This window comes from Danaus plexippus, chromosome 15 (assembly GCF_018135715.1).
Source record: "Danaus plexippus chromosome 15, MEX_DaPlex, whole genome shotgun sequence".
NCBI lineage: Eukaryota > Metazoa > Arthropoda > Insecta > Lepidoptera > Nymphalidae > Danaus > Danaus plexippus.
Genome location: NC_083547.1, coordinates 7,885,273 through 7,907,576, shown reverse-complemented (window position 1 = coordinate 7,907,576; position 22,304 = coordinate 7,885,273). Strand labels below are relative to the sequence as shown.

Below are 22,304 nucleotides of genomic sequence, written 5' to 3'. Positions count from 1 at the left end.
TAAAACCTGCTTCGTGTAATCGTGAATATAAATGTCACTACAAGAAGCTGAATGTAGCATTTATTGAAATTTAACAGAATGTACTACAACTGAGTGTAGCTGTAAATATATTAAATGTTAATCACAGTAAAGGTACCCAGCTATTGATATGATTACGAAGTCAAATTTGCGTTTCATTACTTATAACATTTTCTGAGTACTTCATCCGAAGTTTATTCAATGTGATTGCGTTGATTCGTGAGAAAAAAATAGAATTTGTGTTAATGGAGACGATATCAAACAATACCAAGAGCGAAAAACGATAAATCGAACTGTTATAGTTTATATAAAAACACTCCTACTAAGGAGATATCAAGTCGAGCGCTTCCCCGACGTGAAGATGAAGATCCGTCGTCTTATCCAATATTATACAATAGTTCATATCAAAACTCAGTTTCGTTCCTCTTTGCAACATTCGTCATTATCACTAAATATAAATAATTAATATTATTTGGAACATTTTAAAGAGCAAAGAAATAAAATATGACAAAATACGTTCAATATATCGCATCGTATATGTTAAATCCTTCGCGTTAGCCCCCTTGCCACATCTACCATATTTTACATATATTTTTTAACTTGAATCCTTTGGGAGTATTTTAGCTAGTATAATTTTAGTAACAAAAAAAATAAGAGACGAATCCTCTTAGCATTCAATGGATTCATGGTCTGACGCTTTGCTGGGAGAGGAGCTTCAACAGTGCCTGGGACTTGCGACCCAGGTGTAGGTTTAAAGTCTATCTAATTATAATATACATAAAGCGAGAACATGCAATAAACAATGTTGAAATGATTATATCGAGCAAATGATTCAAGTGCCAAGTTACATTAGCGTATTTGATTACGTAAATTTTCAACTTTTCTAAAACATAAATTTAGTTATAAAAATACGATACGAATTGAACGAGCAATAATTTAGAATACATAGTATGGAATTTTAGTGGAATATAATCTTTACCAATCGCCAAATAGCAGACAAATTAAAACGAATAGAAGCTAAAACACATCCACATCGAACATATTTATATCCTGTGTATAGAGAATTAAGTTTATATAAATTGTATAGTAAGCCATATACAACAACAAGTCACATATAAAGAAAACGTGTATCAAACATATGAACAATACTACCTAGTATTGATCTTACACGTTTATTGAGTCAAGGACTAGCAGGCGGTAGACTTACACATATAAATTATAATAATTTTATATTAATTTCGAGACGGTCAATATAACAAAAAGGATAAGCGATTTAAAAAATAATAATTAAATAACAAAATACAATTTTCATGGATTTAACATCAAACTATAAAATTATATGGTGAATTATTTACAATGAAAAGATAGTAACTATAGAAAATTACTTAATAAATAGTTATATTTATTTAGAGTAAAATTCTAGTATATAACCAACACAGTTTTCATTATATATGTGTGACACCTGCCTATGTATTGCATATTATATACACGAAACCAATTTTCTTTGGGCTCAATATTCTAAGCAATAACAAACGTGTACCCGCGGGTCTATCTCGAGCCCCAGCGACTCAATTTGCATCCCATGCATGTTAAACAAAGCGACTGATATCCAATACTCCGACGATTTTTCAATTCACATAAATTATTCTTATCATCAATAAAATCGTTTGGAATCGATATATCTATCCTTGACGTGAATAATAGACAACATAAAGGTTATATAATATATTATTCTACATACGGATAATTGGTTAGTTTAGCAAAATATACGATAATAAGTGTTCCTTGGATATAGAAATGGTAAAACAGAAACGGCATTCCCTATCAATGAGATATTACCTCAAACATCCAAGCAATACCCAGCTCCAATATATAAATCATACAAAAAGAGATTCTAATACGATTAAATTAGAATTCACAATCATATAACATACTCTACTGGTGGTTTAAAGTAATGGTAATTTTAAGTAAATTTGAACCATATGTTTAAAGACGTAAGAGCTAAAGACTTGGCCGACAATAGAAAACTAGCACGTGCGACGTTACACAAGACGACCGGTGATTTGAATCAGCACCTGGACAAGGAAACACGTAATTTTCGCTTCACGAGATGCCTTTTGTTAGAGCGAGAGGGAATACTAGGGATTTTCCACCTACAGTTTTATCGACTATTTCACGACAAAACACTAATTTGTTTCACACACTGAATTACTCACTATGATTAAATAATATCAAATGCATTTTATATGTAACTTATTTTATTATTATTAGAAATTTAAACAGAACAAAGCAAAATATTTTCCGTGATATTATGTATGGTTTTCGTAATTATAACAAGAAATATATCGAAGCCACAATATTTTGACCAGTTCCTTCTATAATTTACAAATTAACCCGGTCTTATAACCCGAATACTTAACTGTATTTACCGAAGCGTGGATTCAATATAAACGGCACTAATCACGATATGAAGCTCGTATGTCACGATACATGAGAAAAACCTTCTGACCCACATTTTGAGGCATTATGAATGTGTCTCTAGTAGAGCCGACGCTCTCACGGGCTGTCTTCATCCACTAAGGCTGTGTTTCTATCGCGTGTGTCGAGTAAAAATTATTATATAACAATAATACAATTAATTCAAGATTTGGGTACGTTTGTGATGATGATAAGAAAAAAAAATTCGTTAATTTTTTCGTTGTTTACTAACATATGGTGAAACATAAAGTCGTAAATATTAGTTTATAATACATTTATTATTGATATTTTATTTGGATACTTATACTATTATATTAACTTTCATTTGTTATGATTTCATAACATGTCTATATATGTTTTTTTTTAAGTGTCTGCTAAATTACACGTACACAACCATGACATTTAGAATGACATATAGTAGAATAAATAAAAAAAAAGTATATCATATGAGTAAAACAGTATGAAGTGATCTCAGGTACACTTTACATAATTGTATCACAACTATTTACGTTATGCAACGTAGATCTATCGATTGAGAGCTTGATCACAGATAGCGTCCCCTGAATGACACATGGCACCCGCAATAACAACATACTTTATATGGTTTGACATAAAATAACATATATATTATACTTTTATTTAATTTACACATGTATACATTTTCATTTATTCAGCTTGGATTGCGTGTTCTTTTCTAAAAAATCCAACGGCGCACTCCGCGTTCGCTTCAGCGAACCGAAAATTAACTTGAAACGCAATTGTGCCTCTAAATTAAATTTAATATGTGTAGCTCAACGTTTGTTAAATGTTAAACACATAATTACAGTGCTACTAAATGCCTATACGAATTAACTGCAATTTTATTTGATTTATTACATGACAAACGCGAACAGCGGCCATCATCACCATTATTCATCTTTGGTCGTTTCATCATCGGCTGATTGTACAAGTTTCATAATTTAAGATTTTATTAACAACAGTCATTTGGTCTGTTGGTAATAGTGCGAACCGGTCGACACCTTATCTGACCCAGTTTTATTTTGAACTTAAATTATAACCGAACCTTCAAATCTGACTTCGGAATTTAATTTACACATATGATTATATTATTAATATAATCAGTTATTGCCTTTCAAGAATCACTCATGATTGTAAAAATAAAAGAAACCTTTCTTTCAACTTAGCTACAAATGTGTTTTCAGACTGCTTTGTTAAAGCCTCCTCTGTATAAAGAAGACTTGCACTTTTTGTAGTTCATATCTTAATGAAACCGAAAACATTCAAACCAAATTCATTCACTAATTTAAACAGAAACGAATGTTGTAACTTACAAATATAAAATTATGTATATTTATATTTGATGTTTTATTTCATATGAATTGTGTTTAAATCTGTCTCCTCTCGATATTTTAAACTACAGATCGTTTATAGTTGAGATTGTTAGCAGTCCATCAAATTATAACTCTCAGCTTACGAGTTGTGTAAAGTAATCACAAATAATAACATCTTATAAAACGTATTTAATGAAATCTTCTTCACCTTTGTTGATGACTCGCCATTATTGTTACGTGAACATTATTGTATTCTTGCTGATATATTTAATAGAGAGCTATTCGTTTTTGTTGCCCAATAATAGAATTAATATATTTTAGACAAAAAAATTTTAGTTTTCTCACTTGGAAATTAAAAAATATTTGACTTTAAAAGTGTATGGCAAAGGTCTGGTTTATGTAGAACAACCTGCATAATTTATTATGTATCAATCGAGCTTTTACAACATTTTCAACGTAATACTTCTGTATTAAGAAGCTACTTGTTGATGTCACTCTCAAGAATGTAATACATTAAACATAAAAAAAAGATTAAATATAACTACATAAAGGATCGAACTGAAATATTACCAATATAAAAGAGTCTAAGTTAGTTAAAGTACTTGTTATAGACAAGATCTAAATCATTTTACAACATGCCAATCAAACCTCCGCCAGACGAATATAAACCTTATTGTAATCATTTTTGTAATTATAATTACTTGATAACTACCACTTTATATTTTTACAAGCTGTAACTTAAACGCCTGTAATGTAATTTCTGTACACAACGCTTGTATCCATTTGTATTAACGACTCTTGTACACTATCAACCAATTAGCATTGATTGTAATAGACACCACTTCTTCCATCTAAACGTATGCTAAAACTTTATTTATAACTTATATTCAATGTTAGTTAGTTAATAAAGAGCAGGTAAATATTTCCATTGCATTTTTAAAATATTTAAACTTCCTCATTACTCAACAAGACATAGTTTAAGTCCTCTAGTATTTATACAGTAAATTTTACAGAAGATTCGGAACATTACAAAGTTGGTTCATGCAGGAGTGTAATAAAAAAAAAACGAGTAAAAATTCAGACAAGCTCCGACCCATTTCCCACCTGTGCTAATGGACTACAGAAATTGCTCAATGTATTTTTTCGCGCATCAAACATGATACGGAAACAGAATTAAAAGTAAGTCGGTTATTTGTTTTGAAGTATCTGAAACTAAAACAAACATGCAAACACATACACGAGAGACCTTAATACGAAAACGGAATTCAAAACATCGAGGAAATTAGCGTAGATTTCCAAAACGCGGCTCTAATTATGAAACGGTTCCCCTTTTCACATACTTGTACTTTCTACTATAAGTCGAACCTTTAGCAGTACAAAAAATTATTATATATACAAAACGATCACGTAATAACATTTTTGTCTGCAAGCTTAGAGATTTTTGTCAGGCCTTTCGAAAATCAATTGCCAAAAAAACTTTACTAATGCCTATAATTCCTGACCAGGTATTGTATCTGCTACACAGCGGAAAACTAGATTCACAAATAAAAATAAAAATGTTGTAAAGTTTTGCATTGATTTAAATTCGGACAAAACGTTGTAACGGCTACGAATTACAAGCAATGATATATTATAATTATTATAGAAACAACAATTACTCAGCGGGCTGGCTTTATAGCTGGCTTTATTGTTACATTATTAGCTAACAACTTACACTCCGGCTTTATCTAAAGCTGGTCGTAGCAGAGTTATCGAATATCAACTATTAACATGATACGCAAATCTAAAATAAATCTCTTACAGATTTCGTCATAAATTTTTATTGAGATTGTCTTAAATTTTTAATGCCAAATATAAAAAAAATTGTTATGAACATGATTATTAATTAAGTGATGTTCTGATCAATCACACTTATTATTTTCTCTTTTAAGTACCTTACTATAATTGATATTGAACCGCCCAACCTACTTACTGTGGTGAAAGTGACCGATGATACAACTGGCGTAATAGGTCACAGATTATGCTAAAGTCTAGATACGAGCTGGATGGAAGTACTGACTCGCGCTGTTGTTAGTTGTATATAATATTTATTGTTTCGATGGAATTAAGAAGAAAATAGTAGTCGGAGACTAAGAGTGACAGTATTTATCTCCAACGACGTTTCTATTACGGGCTTGTAGAACTCAAGGTTTTTACTTTCTATAACTAAAACTATATATTTTACTTTCTTTAACAACTACGTCTGACTATGATACCAAATAAGTTTTAATAAGAAAATAATCTGAACATTTAACTGATAATAAGTTATTCTGAAATATATTGCTTGAGATTTTTGTGTTTGTCAAAAATTTTGTTACAATACTAAAATACAGCTATACACTCCTTGCATATTCTCTCAATTATAATATTACCGGGATGTTATTATGTAATGTCATTTCACTCGAGAAGGTGGTCAAACGTTAACTCACCTATATTTTAACATGAATTCCTTGGCCAAATTTCGTTTTTAATCACGACATCAGATAGTATATGATCTAAATCCATCTCATGCTAATGATGCATTAACATACAGCATTGTTGTAAAGAGAAAGGCATTCGAAAGGGTTCCCTATCAGCTTATCTTTAGAGGGAACAATCTAGAACAATTAGTATACACACAAAATCTGATTAACTTTACTGAATATAGGCCAGGCTTTCACAGTTGTGTCCTATAGAATTTCATATAAAGACGTTTCTTTAATGTACGTATGCACATTGTCGTAATTCACATTAAGTAATTTTTTAAACGTTATGACGTCAGTTTTAAACAACTCGAGCCTCTAACATCATGCGATAAGGGCTATAAAGGAAACATCCAATAAATTATCATTAAATTACAGACTAGTTGGCGAGAAACGACAATAATCTCCGCCGGGGCAATTCATCACATCGCGTGGTATCTTATCCCCCGAAATGTGGAGCGTACAAATCAATTTCATACAGATTAAGGCGCCACTTGCGAATAAGTAGCTGATATTGCGAAATTCACACGATCCGAAAACATACAATTTATAACTCTAAAACTATATTTTAAAGTGCATTTTGCAATAATTTTAATATCAATTAATTCAAAATAAAACAAAGCCGATCAAAATCCAGTTTGTTGCAGCCGTTTCGCAAACAAATCTCATAATATAGTTAAGTGATTGTTACTTTTGGTATTGTTAGATGTTTTACGATATCCGAAGCGTTTTATATCGTGATGTTTCTCATGTCACAGGAAGCTTGTGGAATGTTTATAATTTAACATGTATCAATGTATTTATATTTGGTTGATATATTTTATCGGTAATGACATCATGTAATTATCGACTTCGCAAGAGATCGGTCAGTAGGCTAATAAACGTCCGACGGTCTTAGGCAACTAACAAGCTTTCAATGACTGCCTCTGAGATTACCGACGACTCTCGCACGAAGACTACCGCTATTATATTTAATATAAAAATATATTAATATTACATTATTTATACATAAAATAATTAAATGAACTTTTTGTCTAATAAAAAATATATATTGACTTCCACTGCTTAAATCTGTTCCCGTTAATATAAAACAAGTTTGATATTAATCAACTTACATCAGTCAAGATTCAGTTATTCCCCGTCCCAGTCAATCAACGTTCAGTATTTTTGTAGATTACAAAACAAAATAAACTCTAACGGAAATGGTCTTTAAAAAGTTTTATTTTGTCATCAAAAACATATTCATATATAATTGAATTCTGATAATGATGAAGCCTGAAGCGAACGGTTTTAGTGTCGCTGTGTGTGGGATAGGAGGGTACGACAGGGGACACACGAATTCATCACAACATCCTTCCGTAGGGGCGCCGTCTTTGACTCTCACGTTCAAAGCGTTTTAAGCATTTAACTCTATGGGACATTTTTGCGACGAAATTAAAGGATATTGAAACGAAATTTATTGCTTCCGTTATTTCGTATGTTGTTTTGTCGAGGGCATAACACAAGCTCTGTATTACTATATACATTCTATGAAAATGATTATTTTAAATAAATTATATGTCATCTCAATTCTAGACTGCTATGTTCTATAACTCTATATATTTTGATAGGGAAATTTAAGTGAATACTTTTCAGTGAAATGGGTCAGGAGCTAAGGAGGCTTTAATATTTTATGTCAGTGCTACATGTGAGTGTTACTGTACTCGCCAGATCCTAATTGAAAATGTTTTGTTGGTTCAGCTATTCACATCGCACAATGAAGGTACCCACCGACAGTATACCTAACTGGTAACTGACACTAACATTTTTAGGAATCTCATATATGGCAAATACTTTACAAACACGTATTATTATATGTAGTAATAATATTATAGAAACGATACTCTTTGGAGAGTTGGATATTTGTTTTATAAATAGTCTCTCATTGAGGAGCATAGGAGCAATAGAATCTTTATTTTTCACAATTACAGCCCACTAAGACAACATTATAGTAGAATATTGTGAAACAAAACTATCCGGACCCGCGTCGCAAACTTGTTAATTTTATTAAATAAACTAACATCACTTACTCCAACGACCTTTAAGAAATAATACGGAAAAAGGAATTTACAGAAATATGACAACCAAATATTAATTAGGTAACTGATTGCACTATCGCAACAAATCTAGACAGTCCTAATACAGACATAGATAGTTTTTAATATTCTCTTCAACTATGACAGAGCAAAGGAACAACATAAAATATTTCCTCTCAATTAAACTCATAGTATAATGCAATAATTCAAAATTCAATACCAATTATAGCCGACTACAAAGCGGTCAAGAGTTATATTCTGTGGACTTCTTATTTTAACGAGCAATGGAATAAATCTTTATCATTGACGTTACCATTACTTGCACCAAATATGGAACGGTTCTAATATATTAATTGTAAATTCAGTTTTTGTATTACAAATTAAAATACATTACTTGATTAAGACAAGAAGCAAATTTCTAAAACGGCGTTCGTATTATTCACGTAATTTTATTGTAGATTTCATGGAACTAGCAACTGTTTTAAATAAACAGCCTGACATTGGCTGTATAATTTAAGCCGACGTCTTATTTTTATATACAACAAAAAATATTCCTTCTCAATAAACGTATCTTCCAAATAATCTCGCGTTATACAAGCCTTTATATATCGATAGTTTTTATATATCGCTGATACCATCATATGGATGCTTACCAAGACCCTCGTATATTGTAACTTTAATAAGAACAAGCCATTATAGCCTCTAATGTATCACGTATAATAGTCATTTCTATGTGCATATGTTACAGAATGCGATATTTTTTTGATATAGGTAATATTTTCTTTATTAGTTTGGAAACAATATCTCGGGTTGTGGATTTCCTACGATATTGGTTCTCCGTTAACAGTCGGGATTACTATTTGAAATATATAATAAAAACGAGCAGAGCATTTCTATATCGAACTACCTTTCATTTCATTTCCGATACAACAACAATAAAGTCTAATTGTCCTGCAATAAAATGTCCTAATTAACTAGAATGTAACAGCAATGAAACTTTAAAGTAATATCCCGAATGGTAACCCTCTGGTATTGACGCTCGCTGGATCGCAGAAACGTCGCACTTAATAGGCTTAATGAAATAATTGGCGGTGTCCGCGGGATACTTGCTATATATTTACTTTATTTGACAACAAACACACTATAGTATCAGTGCGATGTTACACCCGAAATAAAACATTAAGAACATTTCACAAAGATATAGCTCTAAGATGGTATTAAACATGCTAACAAGTTAATAAACGGAAACTTTAAAACTTAAGGTTAGCAACCTGATATAAAAAATATTATTAATATTCTTGTACATGTATTTATGTACATTAGCGAAGTTCATTTCAAATAAATCAAAAGCTCGAGAGCCAAAGACTTAGCTATGTTATTACCTTCGTAATGACATCGGAGTTTTGATGTTTGGTACTTTTTTTAAACACTATCCGACTGACATGAGTTATTGAGTAGGCTGAACTTTTTTATATAACGAGAAAAAAAATCAAACAAAATTGTATATAAAAGTAGCCTAGTCGTTTTAATTTAAAACTCCAAAATAAAATTAAAAAAAAAAAAAAAAAAATTTATTCCATTTCACAATTTTTATGATATAAAAGCTTGTCGTATTCCGAAAATGATTGGGGATAACGCTTGAAAAGCCAGTGGTCGGATTTGATTCAAACAGACATAAACACAGTCCGTTCAAAATAAACAAATAAAGATAAAAAATAATACAAATTAATAAAACATATTAAATGAAGCGGAATGAACTCGAAGTATAGCTATTTATCAACACTCGTCTATCTAACAAAGACTAAATTATGTTGCAACATCTGTGTATAAAAAGGCTTTCTTGTATATATGATATTAAAATAACGATATATGATTCCAGTCCCTCACACAACTCCCGCGCTCCACGCTAACTCAAACTTATCTCGATGGAGCGAAACCGCTGAAGCAACGAGTTAGTTGAGATCTCGCGTACACTTTATACGCACACGCGTGCCATTCCAATACAATTTACATAAATGACTAACTGTCTATGAATATTGCGACTCTTTTGAATGTAATTTAACACCCTCATAACGTTATTTAGGCTTACCGGACATCATTGATTTGAATTTTATGAACGAACTATAGTCAAATTTTATTATAATGAAATTATTTCCACGCCAGCTTTTTTATATATGCTATGGCTTCATTCACGAGTACCAGCTTTATTATTTTTTTTATTCATACGACATGACATACGAAAAGTGACATTCTTTTTTTAAATTGAGTGACAGTTGTAGTGCATTCGTAAAATTTTATATTTGAGTAAATATTTTTGTTGTTGTTTTTTTATTTATGCATCCTTATAAATCTACTATATTCCACAAATAAAAAAATCCTCTCTTTTGTACATAGAAAACCGCAAGCTCTATTTAATAATCAATGAAGCAATAAGGTATTCACAAAGTTTATCTAAAATCAAAACGGCGGTGATAAATTTGTCGATTAATTATTCCTCTTTGAAACCGTGTCGTATCTAAATAAGCCATATAAAGGATATTAACATACCGACGCACAGACAGACTAACATAAATAGTGGACCTTATTTCATGAGTAATAAGAGTCAGTGATAGTCCTAGCAGTTTTAAAGGTTTCTTAATACTTATACAATTCTTGTACCTCTTCACAAATGGAATAAATTTTTACTCTCAACTCCAGAAAGGAAATGCACGTTTTGTATGATAAGTTAGAAAATAAAAAAAAAACTATTGTTATCCATATAGGTCATATAAGGAGAAGAGATTTAAACACTTTTTAATTATTTTAAAAAATTCTTTCATTATCAGCGCTCACATGTTTTCAATGGCATTTTTTCTTCATGACAGTAATTCATAACAAGCCTTACATTAGAAAATATTACCGTTCATACCTCTATGGCATTCATATCAAATGATCTCATATTCAAAGGCACAGCATGTCATAGAGCGTTTGTGACCAAAGAACTCGGCTCTTGATGGAAGATAGCGGATGTCTGCGCAAATCCCTACTGGCGACGCGTAGATTGTGGTGCTTGTTGCGAGAAATTAGTTATTTCACGTTGTCACGAAATTTGAAAAGCTAAGTAACAATCAACTCAGACTAAATGTCAGATTTTAAATCTTACTTATATATAGAAATGAACACTTGTATGTCATTGTATCACATGTAAAATATATATACTAAACTTTTTGCTCCTATGACCACACAAACGCAAATATACGAAATCGTCTAGTAATTTAATTTATGATCGACTTCAAACTCACCGAAGTTACTGTTAAAATATAAGTTACATTTGAATTTCTCCTTACAAACATTCATCACGCGGATGTACAAATTCCATTCTGAATGAATATCCATTTATTATGAATGTAAATTGTTATTTAGCCATCAGTGGCATTCGGCGCGATTCATTTGTCTTGCAATGCCACTGCACAGGCGGAGTGCGGACTAAGAAATATAACGTGAGTGCTATTGATAGACAGGTCACTAAATACTACAAGACATAAACAAATATTTATAATAATCAATAAAATTATATATTATATAAATGTAATTTAAATTTATCACTAAAACTGATGAAACAACTGTAGGTATGATAAACAACGCCTACCTCCTGTTGAATATTCTGTCGAGTGTGAGATTTGTCAACGGAGTTTCAAATTAATAATATTAAATGAAGCGTTTCATGCTCCATGCGAGACGTTAGTTATTGTAATATATTGGTTTTAATAAAAATGAATGATCGAAGCTCAGACAATGTTAATAACCAGTCTCGAGTAAGGCTTCGCTGTAGCACGCTAGTCACATTAGGAGGTCCGACCGATATATTAGGGGGTGCATTTGTATATTACGCAACAGAATATAATGCCTCTCTTAGAATAAATTACTTGAATATGTGGCTTTTTAGATTTGTAAATAGTAAGGTATTAAATCATTTCATGACACTTGACTATTTTAAAAATTCTGACTTCGCATATTTTAAGGTACTCTTTGTAACTTTTTCGTCAGAATTATACCTTCAACTTGCAATTTTCTATGATAGATACGACTAGAAAAACTATCAAATCTTTTAAAGACCATGTCCAAAACATTGTTAAGTAAGTTCGGATAGTAAGTCGACTGAAATGATCATTGAGTATGTATTTTAATATCACAAAACATGTTTTAGTTCAGACATAAATAAATAATGTTATTCCTTAATAACAAACTCGTCTATAGTTATTAATACATTACTATAGACTACGTGTATTCAGTGTCTGTAACAATGTGTAATCTATTTGAGGTGAAACTCGAACGATCTTAAGGCGACCCCTTTGACACGTTACTAACATAGTTGTGTCTGCGAGTTGTGACTCTGTGAACTATGCTTGCTATTTAATAGACTAACCCCATAAAGTCCTTTCCAGCTTTTTATTTATACAATAATAATAATATATAATGATAGTTTGAAAATTCATGCATAACATCCCATGATTATGTCAAATTATATCAAGTATAATGTCGAATACATCTGCGCTCGAAAGCCTCGTAGTTAGGACGTACAAATATATTCCATATTTAATTCTATAAAATTTAACAACAAATTAATGCACACCCATTTTAGTTTATAAAAGCAAATTCTTCCACAATAGTTGTAACCTATAACTTACTGAACTAACTACTAAAGTTATGTTATAACTTTAGTTTAAAAATGTATTATTAAAATATATTTAAAAGACGAATGTTCTTACACATTTCAGAATCTTGAGTTTATGTGGTGACGGTTCGGACCACTCACAGGGCTATTACATTTTGCTAGTGATATTCGTACATTATGATCCTTATTGTGATGGCAATAAGGGTGTAAATAAATATCTAAGAGACAAGATCCCACGGGTTGATTATCGTTTATTAGCAGAGGAACACGTTGTAATTCGCAAGGGGAGTGAATTTTATTGACGAACCATTAAGCGGAATTGCGAGCTTATTGCATAAAAAGTCAAGATTTTCGTTGTGCATAAAAACCGGAAGATCGTCGAGTAATAAATAGACAATACATTTGAATATGTACTGTCACCGTTTGAGCGCTAATGTAGCAAATAAATTCGTATGTTGAAGCAAAGTTATTTATTACAGAGTCATATCAAAATTAAAAACAAAGTTTTTAGAGTTTCAACAGTTCCGTTCAGTAATAATTCATTGTGTTATCATGCACAAGTTTATACAGCCTCGTTAATATTCTCAACACTCATTCAAACTCTTACGGAAAGTTTGAGTAAAAATACCCAAGAATATTAAATGTATTTTTCAATATTTAATATGGATTTTCGACTTAAACATTCACTATATTTGTTTATGTAATTAAAGTGTGAAGGCAAAGAAATATTTTAGAAATAATAATAATAAATTTTAGTTTGTTTTAAAAGCTACCACAAAATACGTTTTTATATCGACCAAGATTTGCAGGAAAGGGTCGAAATTAATTTATTATGCCTCTAAATGCAACAAGTATATCATACTCATTCGTTCCTTCGTTTGTTAACTATGCACGCAAACCTTATCCGTAAACATCATTCACTCAATGATAAATTTCATTACCAATAGCCGTTGAAACCTTTATTGCTTTGAGTGTGATTGTTGAAAGTAAAACTAAGTATTTATTAATTGTTTATTGCTGGTTATCTTTACAATAATAGTACGTTACTACTTATTACTTATGATACTTATACTATCGTTATACTCAAAGGCGCCGAACGAAACAGCTGAGTCACATAAATCATTTTGTTAATTCTATCACATGAATTATCTACATTGGTTCTGCATTCCATATATCGGTATTTATAAAAAAATCAACGCTTTTAAGTATATTTTATTTAATTTATGCAAAAGGATTATTTTTACTATTACTCTATCGTGTAAATTTGTCATATGAAGACAATCGACCGAGTTGTTTGCTGTTAATATTACTTCGTATGCAATCAATGTACCCTAAAACCAGTAGTTTTGCAAATCGCCCACAGCGTTACTCAATGCTCAGCGATATCTCATTGTAATGAATCTACAACCTGCTTTCTTGCTGAGAACTTAATTTCGTTTTTGTTATTAATGCTGTAGTCAATTGTATTTATGAATACAAACTGTAATTGTTATTGCATACATTTTGAAAGGTCATATTAATTTTTCAATCTTTGTTTTGTTCTAAACTTTTAGTATCTTTTTTGTTAATTACCATGTAAATGGGTGAAGTAGCGAATTATTTTTTCTCGTATGGTCTCTTGTAATTTAATAAGCAGATAGTTTGAACAGATTGAGCTGAAAGACCTTATAAGTTATTTAGTTTGGGAACCAATTCGTAGGTAATGCTTAACGCCATGCTGGACTCAAAATGGCGGCGCGCCCAAAATGGCGGACTTATTATTTTTGAAAAACTTCTACAGAATGATTATCAAATAGAACGGCTTACTTCTTCTATAAATACATTTATATTTGTTTATGTATATTATATCAAAATATTATTATATATCAAGCTACAGCCTACAGACATCATAAAAATAATATATCATAGTACTCTGAAATGTTTTTAAGAACGATCTCAGGTGTGCCTTTTCTTAACCGTCCTTAGTCGTCACTTAGGACGACAACCTACTTTATTATTCATGAAAACGTCAAAATTGAAATAGACCGCTATTCTATATAAACATAATCAAATAGTTTTTGAGGTAAATAAAAATTTGGCTTGTTTAATGTTTTGAAACATAAATATTATATCAATACAATAAAATGTACCTCATACATACAGCTCACTACTTAACATAACAAACTAACGAGTCAGTTTAAACTCAACCATTACAACTATTTATATGAAACGTAAACGAGTTACATATTTCTAAAGTTATAAATCTTATGAAAGCATTAAAATCACAATTCTCGAACCGCTCCACGTGCAGCGCAGCTCTAATGAAGGCTTCGTTGATTGAACGGAAAGCAATTCCCGTGAAAGTGTAAATAAAATGGAAAATACATAAATATTTGTTATTTGTGTAAACTTCATCAGTCACTGCAGTTCCGTGACAACAGATTGTTTGTTCCATTGCGATTACATTCTGTACACTTTCCATTTAAATTTTTTTTCAACTTTCAAACATCGAATATTAATTTACTTAACAGACATACTTATAAATATTTAATTTATTTTGTCGTTCATATAAAGTTTAAATTATATGTGTATAAGTTATTTTTTTTATATAATATAAAAGACTTACATTTTTTCTCCTGCCATCGTTCTCGCATAATGCACTTGACACGCATTTCCTATCCGTCTTATCAAATAATATATTATTCTCAAATGATGAGAGGATTCGACGATTCTCATTAAACCGTCGGAAAGCTATTTCCTTCATCCAAATATATGTTGGTATATAGATTATTTGCATTGTGTGTGTGTGATATGTATGTGTGTGGTGTGTATGTGTGATATGTATGTGTGTGGTGTGTATGTGTTTGTATGTGAAGTATTCCGTACAAATTGTATCTCGTAAAACCCTCGTCGAGGTCTTAGCGGAGTTGTTTATTTCTCAGAGGATACTCACAGACATTAATGGTTTGAGTTTTAATCTTATTTCTTATTACGAGTTACGTCATTTTAGCTGAGACTAATTTTTTAGAGCTCACTCGTTTTGTTAATACATTCTCAAACAAATTGTAAATAATTGTGAATTTATATATTTTGAAACAGAGAACAAAACGAGAAATATAATTACCTAATCGTTATAATTAATATGTAATCGTGTAAAAACATTGTGAATTAATTATGTAAAGACATTTTTATCCAACGCTATATTACCGATATCTCATAAACCTCACTCATTCGTTATAAATGTAGCTTATTTATGGAAAGGTAATATTACGTATCTGCTATGGAAAACTCCCAGGTTGTATCCGTATCTCTGATTGAACGTAATTTACGCACACATTTCCTTTGCGAGTTGCGATGCAAGTTAGTTCGTCTCCCAGGAAATGGGGCAAATGTCCGCGTTACGGAAAATATTACGTTAGCAGTTAAAAGTTTCCGGACCCAAGCGGATGGAACGAATTAACACATCGAGTGAAAAATTAAACTTAAACATACGACTAGGATGAAACATGATTAAAATTGAAATTGTTTTTACATAACAAACTTGCACGTTTTAACAGTGTAACAATGTTAGTGAGTTAGAGCATTTTTCATTTTAGATGAACTCGCATAATGCTTTGAAATCTATTTTAATATTTTATGTAACGTAACTAAAAACAATGAAGACAACCGTACATATAATAATTTACAATTGTTATGCTAAGAGTAACATAAAACTAGGAAATAAAGGGTTTTTGTTAACATAGAATCTGGGGCATGCTTACGACCGTTATTATTTGTGGAGGCAGATTTGTACCCGGCTACGATCTGCCAGCAATCATATCTGTATCTCTGATAGAAGCATTGTATTAGTACTGATTCTATAGTCTAAAACTAATAAAGAACAATATTAATATTATTATTAATTAATAATATATTCATATACTAATTTTTTACTGTAATATTATTCAAAAAATTGTTTTTTCTCACCAATCCATCTAACTTACTATCCCACTGAAACTTTGCTTATAAAGAAGCGATCGTCTTATATTCTTCTAGAATATTCCCAATTGATCCTATTTAAATATTAAGATCTGACGAAGAAGTCGAACATTATACCCTAAATAGTCATGGAATAATTCAAAATATCAATTTTTTTTCTTTATTATAAATATATTATAAAAATATATATGTTTTTTAACATAGAAATCATCGATTCATTGATACAATTCCAGATATTTTCTGAGTATTATATATTAACTGTTAATCTGTATAACAGATCCTTAACCTTGTAATCTTTCTAAGTCATCGGTCCGCCCTTATCTGCTTTTGGAGGTCAGGCCGCTACAAGATGTAGATACAATCCATTACTGTAGATGAAAACATTTGAATAATATTAATCAGTAGGTGATGAAGTAACTACGGTGATGAACAAGGATCAATTTTAGAACCAACAATACATTAAATCCATAATAATAAAAAAAGTGAAGTCTATTTAAAAGATATTTCAAAAATATGATAAAGTTAAATGACGCTGGTTACATTTTAGTGAAAGCCTTTGAATTCAAAGGACTAGTTTTAAACGTTTGCTTATTAAATAGCTTTGAATTCAGTATAACGTATGTTAACTCTGGCTTTACTATTTGTGCAAAATATCGGTCAGAGAATGGCTCCAGGTAACGAGCAGCGACAGAGTTAGGAATCAGTCGTGTGTAGTTCACGACAGAAGTTACCGTGTTGAAGTTTAACAGAACTTTAATCATTTATTCGCAGGCCTTACACGTTTATTGCATATAAAATTATAATACTTATATATTTTTCAATTTCGCTTTATTAAAAGTGTTTTTTATCGGTGTCTAAGCTGTAGGTTAATTTGTAAATATAAGGATCGGTTCTTCTATTATCAAACGGACTCATCGCTATACTAACGGCATGTTTATTGTTAGTATCAAAGTCATTAGTACAAATACAGCGACATCGAGGACTACCAATGTTTAACGTCAAACTAATCGCATCAAGTCACGAATCATACTATCTGAATTTAGTACCTTATAAGTTCCACTTTCACGAGCAGTGAGTACTCGTACCACGAGTTTATAAATACGAAAGAACAATATTCAGTTTGTCAAACACAAAACTTCACACGTGAATATGAATACCACGCATATAAATAACTGAGAACTCTCTGTATCGAGATTGACGATACGGATTCGTGGTAGGGGTTTATGACCTGAGCGTATTTAAAATATAATTCCTAACGATCACATTCATAGGAATCGATCTTGAGATACTTAAGATAAATTATTGTATGAATAATCTCAATGATAAAGCACATCATTACACAAGATGAGTTACTTATCAGTGAGTGTTTTGCGAAATATAAAAATTGTGCCAAAGCACTTGTGAATCTGATAGTACAGATTAAATCAAGGCAAAATACTTCAATATAAGTTCATACTCCACTTATTATATTTATAAATATAACTATTATAATAGATTTTTTTGTTTTTTATAATATTATAAGGAATAATGATAAAAGTATGAATAAAGAGAGCAGTCTCTATTAAGAGATAAGTTATCCTTTGTCCATCACATTTCTTTTAAAATATATACATATACATATATGTATATATATATAAACAATTTCGTTAACTGAAACGATCGTATCTTATATATAACAAACGCAGTGAAAGCACTATAACCCCAATAATGATTGATGATATCGCAGTTGAGCAATGTTCATAGAAGTGTCTTGGATGTGACAACTCGTATTCATCAGCTGACCAGCGTCCCAGTTAGACGTCTCACGCCACATTCATGGGAATCGACCCACAATTAATGTTGGCTAATTGCAATTATAATATAGAACAACTGCTCCATAAGATTTGTAATTTACAATGAGAATATCACATGGACTCAATAATATACGGACTAGACTTTAGGAATAAACATAAAGTATTACTTTTCTTATTTATTAAAGCAAACAGTTTAATTCAAACGGGGCACTGTAAAATCGCCGTTACAAAGTATCAATTAAATTAAAAATACTTTGAATATTTCGAAATCCCTTTTATTTATACATATATAAAATTAAAATAACATGTTTGTTTCATCTGCCTAAAAAAATCAATTACTTCATATGTTTGTTATGTACGCGTTATACATAAAATTGTTTCTCCATAGGCCTACAAATACGTTGCTGATGAAATCAATCCACGACCCACTGACATACAGCCCGTCATGTCTATTGTATGCAAACATGGCTATTTAATTACTCGTACAACAAGTACATCTTATATTGTATCTTATATACACTTTCTCATATAAAAAAACTCGTCTTAAATATGATAGTTGAATTGATAAAGTCGTTTTTTTTTGCGATAAATTAATTATTAAAATAAAGCAATTTTAAGATTTCTATATGAACGCTAAGCACTAACTAATATCAAATAAAATTGTGATATAATCTGAATATTACCTTCATACGTTGTTTTCTAATTTATTTACAGAATTCATACATTACAGAGAAAGTGGTTATTATTTATTATTAGGTTTAAAAAGGTTGATAATCTCAGACATATAAGTTCACGACATAAACATCTTAACCGGAAGTATATTAGAAAAAACCTATACAGTATAAACGTTATCTTGTGATACAATCGTAAAACATGACACATAGCAAACAGCAAAAACCGGAGGAAATGCCATAGATGGTTCGTAACGAGTGCTGCCATCTACGTCTTGACCGCCATATACGACACCCACTTTATACCTATGTATATATTTAGATCAGTCAGGTTTATACAGTCAGTAAGCGTATTTCGTCGCTTGTACGTAAAATTAATCAGATAGTTTCATCCAATATTCGCATGATATATGTTGTTAAAAAATGATTTTAACGTCACGTAAAATTTAAAATAAAATAAATAAGTGTAAACCAATAGCTTTTCTCTTGTACAAGTCTCACCTCACGGTTCGATCACTCGTTATAACTTCATCGAACCGTGCTATAACTTGTAATGCTTTACCTATATATCACGTTGATCTCGTTGTTCTTGTCCTTATACAATGAAGTGTGGCTACAGGCTTGTACTGAACGCGTAATGCCTATCCAGTACAATTATATTCAAAAGTATCGTCAGAGTTCAAATAACCAATTAATTTAAGAGAACTTAGTTCAAGATGACGTCATCGAAGGCTATGTAAATATACAAAACAAAACTATAATCTATGATCTATATTGAGTAACTTATCTAAATAGTATATTTTGAATACTTCTTAATTCTTAATATTATCACTGAAGGTAAAGCCATAAATCTATCGTCTTGTGGTCATTTAAGAGTCCATTTTTATTTGAAATTTTTCACTGTTAATATCCTCTTTGCATTCCTCTTTGTTGTTACGACGTCATCAATCTTAAGTTGTAAATCCATCTCGGTTCGTTAAAGCCAGCTTTCTTATGCTGTATACATTATTTAATAGACCATTCGTAACACAAATATGCAGGTTTCTGAATGTAACCGTGATTAATTTAAATAATAACTACAAATTATAGTTTTCAAGATCACTCAGACGTATAAATTAAACTATGTCAATGTTCGGAGAGACAATTCTAACATTCCCGTGGACACAATAACTGCGGAGTTATCTAAACATCAAATTAACAAATAAAAATGTGATTCAAATATATGCGACTTAAATCGGAAAAAGTTTTACTTAAACACAATAATTATTGTTGAATATCCGATACTGAGAGTAAATAAACTAAAAATATATTTCTTATTTATTCTAAAATCTTCTTAACATTAATTTAAAATAATATACCGTAGTTTAAAAGCTAAGTCCAATAATCGATATGGCTGAAACAAGTCTTTGGAAATACTTTAATAATATCGATTTTAATAAGTAATCGATTATTTATTAGCCAAAAGACTTATGATCTCAATTTCCACAGAGTTGTGTTAACTCCTTGTTGAGATGTAATAGAGATCGATTTTCTTGAAATTCCACGAACCCAAACTCATTTACTTTATTAGACCCATTAAAGTTATAGCAAATATAACTTAAGCACTAATAGCGTTTGACTTCATAAATACCTAATATTGTTAAAATTGCCTCTTTCTTAGAATAATAATAAAAACATACGGTGATAGAATGATGAATGCTTGGAATAAAAGTTGATATTTTGGTTTTGCAGGAGTTGAAAGAAAGCTTTAATTATGGGCTGTTCTGTCCACCGGTCAACGGCAAAGCCGGCAAGTTCCTCGATGAAGAACGACGCCTCGGAGATTATCCTTTTAATGGACCCGTCGGCTACCTCGAGGTGAGATAAAAGAATTTTATTTTCGGAACTTTTAGTCCTTTAAGTATCTTAAGTATTTTTTTCCAGCTTCAAGAGATTAAAAAAGTTACAGTCGGGAGTGTAATAAAGAGAACCGAACTTTAGTTTTTTACTCAGATCCAATTATAAATTACATTTGAATTAACTATTTTATGGGTTTTGCACTCTAACGCTAAAGATAACCTTGGCGTCGTAAAATTTTATGCGACCATGGATCAGACGCCCCTACTTCGCATGTATTCCAATAAATAATGATTTACAAGTCGTTGGAATTAATGCGACCAATAAATGTAGGCCAAATACTAATTACAATCTACCTAATTTATCTAAAAGCCCTACCTGTTTGTTATATTTGTTCAGCTACATTTGGTAATCATTTGTTATACAAGTACATAAATTTAAAACCCACACATATGTATGCTTATATGGTTTTGTGTGTTTAAGTGATTACCGAATCACGAATGGGGATATTATTTATTGGCCGTCTTGTGGACCCAGGACATAAATACAATGTAACAAATTTCAAACAACCTCGGACGAATTTAGTGGCTTTTATAAGCTTGACAAACGATCTTTGTCAGTAAATTTTATCTTTAATAGCAGGCTAACTTCAACTCTATTACGTCGTTTTAAAGTTTTAGTTGATTAGACCACTCTATTTCCGTGATGTAATATTTGCAGTTAAAATACAAACGCCGTGTATACAAGATGTTGAAGCTGGACGAGAAGACATTGAAGGCTCTACACTCGCGAGCCAACCTGAGGCGTTTTCTCGAGCACGTGACACACGGACAGATAGACAAAATTACCAAATCATGCGCTAAAGGACTGGATCCCAACTTTCACTGTCAGGACACCGGCGGTATGTCTAACACTTCAGACATTTATTTTGACGGTGGTCAGTCTTACGTTTTAAGTCGATTTCGAAGAATTTCACAACTCTTAATTCAA

At 31.1% G+C, this 22,304-nt stretch overlaps 1 protein-coding gene across 8 annotated transcripts in view; it reads left to right on the top strand.

Annotated features, from left to right (window-relative positions):
• LOC116766348 (SH3 and multiple ankyrin repeat domains protein 2) overlaps nt 1–22,304 on the top strand; it is an 88,865-nt gene that overhangs the window by 53,933 nt on the left and 12,628 nt on the right. For all 8 annotated transcript variants that reach the window (XM_061522719.1, XM_061522720.1, XM_061522724.1 and 5 more), the window contains 2 exons: nt 21,210–21,335; nt 22,035–22,215. In XM_061522719.1, coding sequence (XP_061378703.1) covers nt 21,210–21,335; nt 22,035–22,215 — 307 coding nt within the window. The remainder of the gene's footprint in view (nt 1–21,209; nt 21,336–22,034; nt 22,216–22,304) is intronic.